This window comes from Parasteatoda tepidariorum, chromosome 3 (genome assembly GCF_043381705.1).
Source record: "Parasteatoda tepidariorum isolate YZ-2023 chromosome 3, CAS_Ptep_4.0, whole genome shotgun sequence".
Lineage (NCBI taxonomy): Eukaryota > Metazoa > Arthropoda > Arachnida > Araneae > Theridiidae > Parasteatoda > Parasteatoda tepidariorum.
In genome coordinates this window covers 34,497,498-34,507,514 of record NC_092206.1, presented here as the reverse complement: position 1 = coordinate 34,507,514, position 10,017 = coordinate 34,497,498, and the positions used below count along the sequence as shown (strand labels likewise).

General features: G+C 32.9%; 1 protein-coding gene across 1 annotated transcript; it reads left to right on the top strand.

Annotated features, from left to right (window-relative positions):
• Positions 1-6,617: 6,617 nt before the first annotated feature.
• Positions 6,618-9,266, top strand: LOC122268815 (zinc finger MYM-type protein 1-like). The gene is made up of 3 exons (XM_071179167.1): positions 6,618-6,861; positions 6,965-7,558; positions 7,666-9,266. Exons 1-3 carry the CDS (start codon positions 6,618-6,620, stop codon positions 9,264-9,266), a joined length of 2,439 nt encoding a protein of 812 aa, XP_071035268.1.
• The last annotated feature ends 751 nt before the right edge of the window (positions 9,267-10,017 follow it).

Here is a 10,017-nt window from a genome sequence, read left to right as displayed (position 1 = left end):
GAGGATCATGAAATGCATGATACCATTAAGAACAAGGCTTATTATACCCACTAAATAGTGCTTTCTGCAATTCAACGAAATTAAAATCACTGTTTTGGTGGAAAAGACGAGGCATATGAGAGTTGATGTTATTCCATTCGACGCTCTGCTTATGAAGTTAAAATGCTCGACTATAATTCTCTGAACTAGAGACAGCAGTTAGTTCTCAGCAAGAGTCCTGCAAACGTTGAGAGGCGAAAAGTTAATGATATCCTTTTTCTCAAAGACCGAAACATAAAAGTCTTTGTATATGGTGTCAGCTGTTTCGACAATTGACCAAACTTGTCTAGGAGATGTCAAAGATGGGGTGGATGAAATGTAACGGTACCTAGTGTCTCTATGACTTCTGCGTCTGAGCTTTCGTAATATAGCTTTATCCTGTTTAAAGACAATAAGTCTTCCTTTGGCTGCTCGGAGGATTTCAGATGTTACATTATTAACAGCAGCATCTATAGTATTATGTATTACATTTCTTCAGTGATCTGAGCAAGTTGAATGAAGAAGAGTCTCAATTAGCCCAATGATATGTGAAAGTTAATGGTCTTGGACTCATGAGAACAGAAGCAGGATATGAAACTCAAAGGGAAAGTAATCACTGTTATAAAAATCATTATTTACAAAAAAATCTTATGATAGGTAAGGGAGCTGGTAAACTTAATATTATAACAATTTACTCAAGTTATAGAATTCAAGTATAAGAATAAGTTTTTTCACCTTGAATAAACGAAAAGAGATTATGATCAAGGATGAGCTGTTCAAATTTTAAGTGCCCGATTAATTGAAGCTGATTTAACACACAAATCACACTATGACCGTTAATATCTTCGAAGAAAAGAAAAGACGAAGGTAACATAACTATCAATGAATTTAAATCTGTGTAAGATATTGAAGCAAGGGAAGTTAGATAAATAGAACCTTCAGACAGTAGAATGTTAATTTGAACTTGAACAGCAACAACCTGCTATGAGCATAAGATTAAAAGGTGAATTGCTGACAAAATAACTGTATACGAAACAGTTACACAGTCATGAGGTCGACTTCTATCGTCGAAATTATGCCCTGATTAGGAATAGTCAAGTAATTTAAAATTATCTGAGGACGTAAAATTACAGTTACGCGTGATAAAACATATGGAAATTATGATTTGGATGAAGGTGATTTCTCGAGAAAAGATGTTTTTAATATTATTTCTCCATGTTAATTATAATTTCTAAAACTCAATAGATGGCGCTCTGCGCAGTAATGTAAAATCATTAGTTTCTAATCAGTTTCCTCCATGACACTGTACTATTATCATCATCCTTCTTGTTATTAAATATATTTTATGTTAAAAGGCGTTTGTTATGATTGAAACCCCGAGATCTGAGATCATATCACCGTATTTAATAGATGTCTTCTTCATCAAAAAGAAACAATGATAAGTTAAAATCGTATATTCCATCTTCTGCAGAGCAGCAGATTGGGATGTAAATTATTCTGGTTATGAGTCTTTCGAATAAGACATGGTTTTTCTTGGGCAGGTGTTTCATGTCTAGGGAATGCTTCAGAGAATTTATCAAGGTTTCTCAGCTTTCAAAGTTTTGTTGTTGAAAAAGTTGTAGATCGATGGGATGTTGAGACAACAACAAAATTTAAAAGTGGGGTTTTGGCGTAGGTGGCATAGCTATTTTTTTTATAACCGTCAAATTGCTATTGAACAGCCTACCCTATTTTTGGGTTTACGATTACTAATGTTCAACTTCGCAGCTTTGTAATTTTTAACCCAATCTAGAAGACAAGGGAACTCCTGAATCAAGTAGTGGGAGAAATTTGCCTTCATGGAGGACTATTTGATGGAACTAACCCGCATTTGTGTTACATGGAGAGGAAGATCACGAGAGCCTCCCACGGTTAGCCTGACAGTAAAAGGGACTCTAACCTATAATCCGTCTACCACTGAGTATATTTCGCGTCAGCACTGTGGTCAGTGCAAGCCGGATTCGGATTCGTATCAACCAGCCATCACTTGATTCAAACCCGGTTCATTGGAAGGCGAATGCTCTATCCCCTGAGCCATCGCGGCTCTACCTGTTTATTTTATTTTATATTTTTATAACCGAACCGTCGTTGAACTGCCGATCCAATTTTGGGTTCACGGCTACTCATGTTCAACCCCATAACCTTGAAATTTTGAACCTTTTTCAGAAGACAAGCAGACTCCTGGATCAGTACCCCCAGAGGTATGATTTGTTATGGGAACATAGAGGACTTTGTGACTCAACAGGTTTATCTGTAAACTAAGATGTTAAATACACGCTGCCATTGCCGTTGTTAACGTAAGCGTTATTAAATAGATTAGAAATCTAGCGGAGCACGAACTGCTCCGTTAGATCTTCAATTGAAAACCGAAGCTACACTATTTATTATATTTTTACATGACGAATCAGAAAACCAACATCTACCACTCTGCAAACGCACCTAGTATCAAATTTAACTACTATGATCCAGACAATACTAGATATGAAGTATTCATTGGGACATCTAAACTACAAAATGAACAAGAATTAAAAACAAGGTGAACGTATGTTGCATACTACAACATACAGATTTTCATATTCTTTTGTACAGATATAATCATCAGATAAATTCAAATAGAGCTCTGGCCCATTCTCTTGACAAAATTGCTGGGTAAAACATGGCATTTATCAGAACATCAAAGATTTTTTCTAACTCCCTACTCGGCCTACTAAATGTGTACATTATAGTTAACAAATAATTTCTGACCATCGCAATACAAAACTATCCCTACCCCCAATATTAATCTGAACTGAATTAAAACGCACCAGGATAACGAAGACAGCTAGAAAGCTGATGGATTTACTTACCTGAGCAGCGAAAAAGCGAACATTAACCTTTTCATAAAACCGATCAAGAAAACAATATAAGAAATTATCATTAAAAAAGCAAAAGAAGATTGGGAAACAAGATGCAGCAGCTTAACGATAAGGGTCGGCATACATTCTAGATCATAAAATCAATAGATTCAAGAAAGAAAATCGTGGTATTAATAATTTTTTTTAGAAATGGTGAGGTCCAAGCGTCGAATCAAAATAGAGTGTTCAGTAATATTCAAACTTGTACTAACTGTGGAACAGTGGAGGATTTTGATGAAATGCATACTTCCCGATTTGCAATCAAATCAGGACCTAACCTGCAATTACTTAATTAAATTTTGGAAACTCTAACACATTTCACGAGGAAGAGGAAGCTGTCAAATCATGGAGCTCATGCTCAAAAAAATTTAAAAAACGCTTTCACCATCGCTATAAATAATCGAGTAGAATGCAACTTACTTCACCAAGGTAACCGGAAAATTGACTCACCAAGAGCAAAACAGTTTTTCTAAAGACTGATTGAAGAATTTGAAGAAGCATGGATTTTCGGTCTCTTCTCTTCAGTTGACTAATTAAGTACTGAGCACTCAAGAACTAAATTGTCAAGACTCTAGATTTGTATAGACTAATAAAGGCAATATACATATAAACACGGATATATTTAATAAATAGTAGAATTTGTAAAGGATTTTTTTTTCATTTGTGATTCAAATTTGATTACTTTACATTTGTCATTTTTAAACTTTATACTTATTTCGAAAATATATTGTAACTATTGTTTCTTATAGATAACATAGCTGACTGTATGCAATTAAGTTTGTAACTAAATTTGCATTCTCCGATTGCAATGTTTCCAGAGTGTCAAGGTGTTTATAGGAGCTGGACAAATAATGGGAACACTTTCTCACTAACTATTTTTCACATTTCCCAAGAAATACTTGATGAATTATTAAAAAATAACTTCAGAAGTGCTTAGGTCATGCAATTTCTCATACTTATCAATAACGCTGAAACCCTTTAGAGGTTTGAGGGACCGGTAACAAATTTCAAACGAAAAAGAAAGTATTTTAATAACCTATGCCAAAACGTAGGGAGATAAGCTTGTACCTTAAGTCAATTATGTTGGTTTTTATATGCAATAACTGCACAAAATGTTATAAATTTAGCCTAAATATTCGTGGAAATATGGTTACTCAAAAAAAAAAGTTTTTTTCTTACGTTTCTTACTATGACTTATACTAATTAATAATAAAAATATTTTAAAATTTGAAGAAAAAATTCGTTACGAATTGTGCAAGATAAAGGTATTTCCAACTATCCTTTCACACTACGCATGAGCAAATTGTTTTTCGTCTTTTAAGCTTTGTCTTAAAAAAAATTTAAAGAAAAAGAAATTATATATATATATATATATATATATACCTTGATTAAGTGGATACGACGATATTCTAAATAGCAAATTTAGTTCTTTCTGTATTTATCAGATCTTGCTCAGAGGGTGTAAAAAGGCTCTCGAATAATGTAAGGAGATTAATTTTTTTAAACTTAATTAAGTAATATTTCATTAGAAATAATCAAAATGTTTAGAGAATTTAAGAATGAAAAATTTATTTCATTTAAAACACACAAATAAATACTCTCAATTCTAGATATTGAAACAAAGAACTCATTTCACCAAACATTTTAATTAGACTAATTGAGACAGAATTAATTAGGCAGTCCGATTTCGTTTCAAATATACTAACTTGTGTTAGCTTATTTTTATTTACGTTGTTATGTAAGAGATTCAAAAAATGCTTTTAGTGTCTCTAATAACTTTGATAATAATTTATTACATCTTATTATACTTGCAAAAACTGAAGCAAAATAATGAAACTAGAAACTAATTATTTCTTAAAATGAAATCAGAAATATTATTTAATGAAAAAAGAAAGTTAGGATTTAAAAATGTCTCGTCTTTTTTGTGGTTTCTAAAAGTATATTTATTCAAGTAATTTTTCTTTCAACTATGATGAGATTCTACTTATTTGCCTGTTCATTTTGCCGAGAGGATCGTCATTTTTTAGTACATAATATGCTGATGTTCAATTTTCAGAGAATTTTTATATTGTGTCTGAAACTTCTTAACTGGTGGACGAATTTAAATTAATTTCGGTATAAAGATAGGTTGATTTAATACAAGAAAAATAATATTTCAATAGATTTAAGGCACTCCCATATTCATGAGCAACGACCATCGGAAGAAATAAAGCGGGGTTTACAATTCATACGAAAAAATAAGTTAATTAGGGTATAGACCTCCCCTATTTAATATTAATGATGTACAAGCCCTGCACAGTGGTTTCATGAAACAAATCAAATTTCTAAGATATTATTCCGGCAAATGGTCTCACTCGTTCAAAAAAAATGTTTTGTTCATGAATTTTTGTTGCGAGTTACATTTATCCTCCTTAAATCATCACAAGCAAACTTTATTAGTTTTTGGTTTATAGACCTAGCTGCCCATTCCATACGGAAAATATATTTTACTTTTCAAGAATGCTCTCACTAATTGAGCACTAAGTGGTACAAGTGATTATATATAAAATAAAATGTGGGAAATTAATATATTTATGAAAAGATAAGTATTGGATACTTACACGTCATGCCTCCAAGTTTTACCAGACACGGTACCATGTTCAAAGACATTTAGGGTTATGCGAGCATCCAATATGAGCACTATGATGCACATTCTCGCTAATTGAGCACTATGTGGTACGCGTTATCATTCATAAAATAAAATGCGGGATATTTATATAATTATGAAAAGGTAAATATAGGATTCCTACACGTTATGCCTCCACGTTATACGAGTCACGTTTCTTGTTCAAAGACATTTAGGGTTCTGCAAACATTATTTAAAATATTTATTTTATGAAAATATCCACACCTACGAAATGTTTAATGTCGAAATTACTCAAATTAACCAAACATATTAAACTAAAGATATATAATCAATACAAACTTACTATAGACTCTCAATGGAAACCACTTTTGATTAAATAGAATTATGAGTCAGCAAATCACCAATGTTAAAAAGCATTTACTTAGTCAGCAGACTTTTAAGCAGACTTTTCAGTCTATCATATTCTTTTTTATATAATCTAGTTACTACGAGTGAATTATGGCTACTATTTTTGCATGATATTAATCATTAGTAGGTAGCTAAACATACAGTAAACCAAACAGTTTTGATACTGCTGTTATACAGCAACTTCTTCCGTACATTATGATATGTACAAAACTTGTATCAAACTATACTATTCAATGTTAGCACATCATAAATGGGGATTGAACCAACAAATAGCTTTGGATATCGGCAAATAGCTTTGTCATCTATAAAAGATGGGAGTAGTATATGAATCAACATATCTTGAATTTGCATCTAGCTCTCAGTGGCGTAGCTACCAAGGGGCTAGGCGGGGCAGTGCCCCGGGGCCCTCAAGCTCAGGGGGCCCTCGAATCCTTACCAGAAATCTCGATCGAACTGAACTTTTGGAAATTTTTCCCATTTTCAAAATAAATATGACAGGTTGCAACCCCACTTTAATCATGACAACTCAGTTCAGAGAAATTCAAAAGTTATGCCTAGAGAATTCCCCTAAATTCTTTCTGTAGGTTGGCAGTTAATATTGTATTATTTAAATAAATTAGAAAACTAAAATTATGGATAAAAATAAGAAACCCAGTGGTGCATTTAATCGCAAACAACGCCAAGAAAGAGAAGATAGTAAACAAATATTGCCCAAAATTGACAAGTTTTTTAGTCAGCCTTCTGCAAGTACATCTAGCCAAAATATTTCTATTGATAGGGACTCAAATAATGTGGTAACTGCAGTGTTGGTTGAGAAGTCTACTGAAGAAGATTCGACAATTATTGCAGTTGCACTCCACCGCCGATCATGTGAACGTGGATGATGTTGCATGACACACATAATGAGCAGAGGGTTTGGAGGAACCATAGACCTCTACATTTTGCGAAAATGTGTACGACAAATCTTCTTATGACTTAGGAAACTTCACGAAGAAGATATTAAGTGATAACGAAAAACGTCAAATTCTTGATATGGGGCCTTTAAAGCCTTCAGGACCTTTTCCAACAGACATCAACCAGAACAATAGGTGTTTTTCAAAATCGTACCACGTTTCGTGTTCTAAATATGGGCCAGTTAATCGTTTTTGGTCGTGTTATTCCAAAATACTAGACGCTGCCTATTGTCAACCCTGCTGGTTATTTGCTTCACAAAGGAATAATGTTTGGTGTACGGGAATTCGAGATTGGAAGCATTTATCAGAAAGAATTAAACAACACAGTTGTTCGAGTGGCCATTCGGAAGCATGTGCTGTGTATGAATTTTGGAAAAAAAACGATACTAATACTATCGACAAGGAACTTGAAAATGAAATTCGAAAAGAAGCATCATTTTGGAAAATGGTTCTTCAAAGGTTATTCGATATCATACATACCCTAGCAAAGAGTTCTTTGGCTTTGAGAGGACATCCAGAAGACTTAAGTCAGAAAGGATACCACATAAATTTTCTGTCCCTTGTAGAGCTTGTCGCCCGATATGATTTGGATATGCCCCAAGTTTTGGATATGCCCAAAGGTAATAATAATTATTTCTAAGTTTTTTTATCGTTTTATTTTGTTTATAATTATTAACTGTTTAATATCAGGACTTTTTTGAAATTGTGTTTTTTTTTATGTTTTTAGGATCTACAAGATATCTGAGAGCAACAATTCAAAATGAAATGATTGAGAGCTTGGGGACCAAACTCGAAACCCATCTACTAGAACAAATTAGAGCATCACCGTTTTTCGCTATCATAATGGATACGATAAAGGACATATTGAAGGTAGATCAGCTAAGCATTGTCGTGAGGTATGCAGTAATAACCAGATCGGAAAATGGACAGCCAATTGATATAGAAGTAAAAGAAGTATTTCTAGGCTTTTATGCAGCCATCAAACATGGCGCAGTAGATTTAGTCAACCAAGTGACAACATTATTTATCAACAAAAATATTGATTTAAAAAAATGTGTGGGGCAAGGATATGATGGAGCCAGTGTGATGAGTGGTGTGTATAATGGTGTACAAAAACATATTAAGGATATCCAGCCTAACGCAGAGTACGTACATTGTGCCACTCATAATTTAAATTTGGTGATAAATGATGCCGTTAGAAGTTGTGTGGAAATACAGATTTTTTTCGCAACGTTTCAAGATTTGTATAACTTTTTCGGAAACAGCATCAAACGTTGGGATCTACTGTCAAAATTCACTGGCGAATCGGACACCACTCTAAAAAAACTAAATCCGACTAGATGGTCCAGTAGGGTCAATACGATATCTGCAATAAAACTTCGTTATTTTGATATTATCAAAGCATTATCAGAAATAGTTCTAAAGAGTCCTAATAAAGATGAGCGTAGTGAAGCAGAGAGTATTAAAACAAAAATGCTAAATTTCGAGTTCGTGTTGCTTTGCGAATTCATGCACAGTGTATTGAACGACATCAATTATGCATCCAAAACTTTACAAAAATGCGACATCAATTTGGGCGAGGCGAGTAAAGTTTTAGCAGAGACCAAAGCAAAGTTGCAAATTTATAGAAATGATTTCGAATTATTCAAGTGCAAAGCCAGTGAAACTGCAAGAAAATATGGTATTGATACCCATTTTCAAGAAAAAAGGCAAAGAAAAGTTAAAAAACATTTTGATGAATTAGCTGCTGATCACCGATTTCCAAACCGAGAAAAAATATTTAAAATTGAGATTTTCAATAATGTACTAGACACAGTAATATCTCAATTAGATACACGTTTTATTGGTATGAGTGCAGTCTGTCATATATTCGATTTTCTAACACCAACATTTTTATTACATGTTGATGAAGCAACTTTATTACAAAAGTGTGACGAATTCCAAAGAAAATATTCAGATATAATAGGCCCTAGTTTTTCACTTCAATTTATTAATATTTACCACCTAGTTTTTCCTCAACTAACTCAAGCATGGACTGTTCACCAATTATGTAAGGAAATAATGAGCAAATATGGAGTGCTGGAATGCGACCTAACGGAAGTATTTACAGCAATGTTATCATTCTTTACAATTCCTGTCACTTCTGCAGCAGCTGAAAGGTCATTTAGCAAATTAAAAATAATAAAAAATTATTTAAGAAATAATATGGGCCAAACTCGGCTCCGACATTTATCGTTAATAGCAATTGAAAACGAAGCCGCATCAAGCCTGGATTTAAACGAAGTCATTGATACTTTTGAGGAAACTAAAACTAGGAAAAAATTGTAAATATAATTGTTATTTAGTCAGTTGGTAGGCCCGACCTTTATATAATAAACCCTTGAATCTTCTCTATTTCGTTTTATTAGCCAAACCTACACCAAGTATTAATTGTAATTTATGTTGTTACTGTTTAATATTTTTATTACCTCCCTGCAGTGCACAAAAAAGAGATTTTGTAGCTTAGCATTTTTAAAGTATTTGTATATTTCATATTTTTATTTGATAAAACCTAATCAGTTTGATAAAAAGCAGTGGGGCCCCATTTTTTAATTTGCCCCAGGGCCCTTGGTTACCTAGCTACGCCACTGCTAGCTCTCCCCCTCTTTTCGCGAATATTCTCCACCAATTTATATTTTAAGCCGTAGAATTTTCTTACTTACAACTTAAAGGAAATTGAATCAATTTTAAACATTTATTAAGTTAAATAAGTTGAATGTTTTAACGTACTTTCAGGAAAAAACATCAAAAGAGTTATTTTTCAGAAAGTTGTTCCACTAACTGCTTAAAAGCTTAAACTGTGATCACTAGTTTTTAAATGCAATTTGATTTGTTTCTAATGTCAAGTGACAGGATTTTTTAAAACTTACTTAAATAATCTAATAGAAAATTATTATATTTCATAATAAATATTTGATATATATTTATATAATATTTACAGATTTCAAGACAAGTTTTTGAGAATTATAAAAGAGTTAACTCGAAATACTTTTTATAACTATTCAAATGTTTTTAGTTGCAGGATAGCGTCCATCTATAA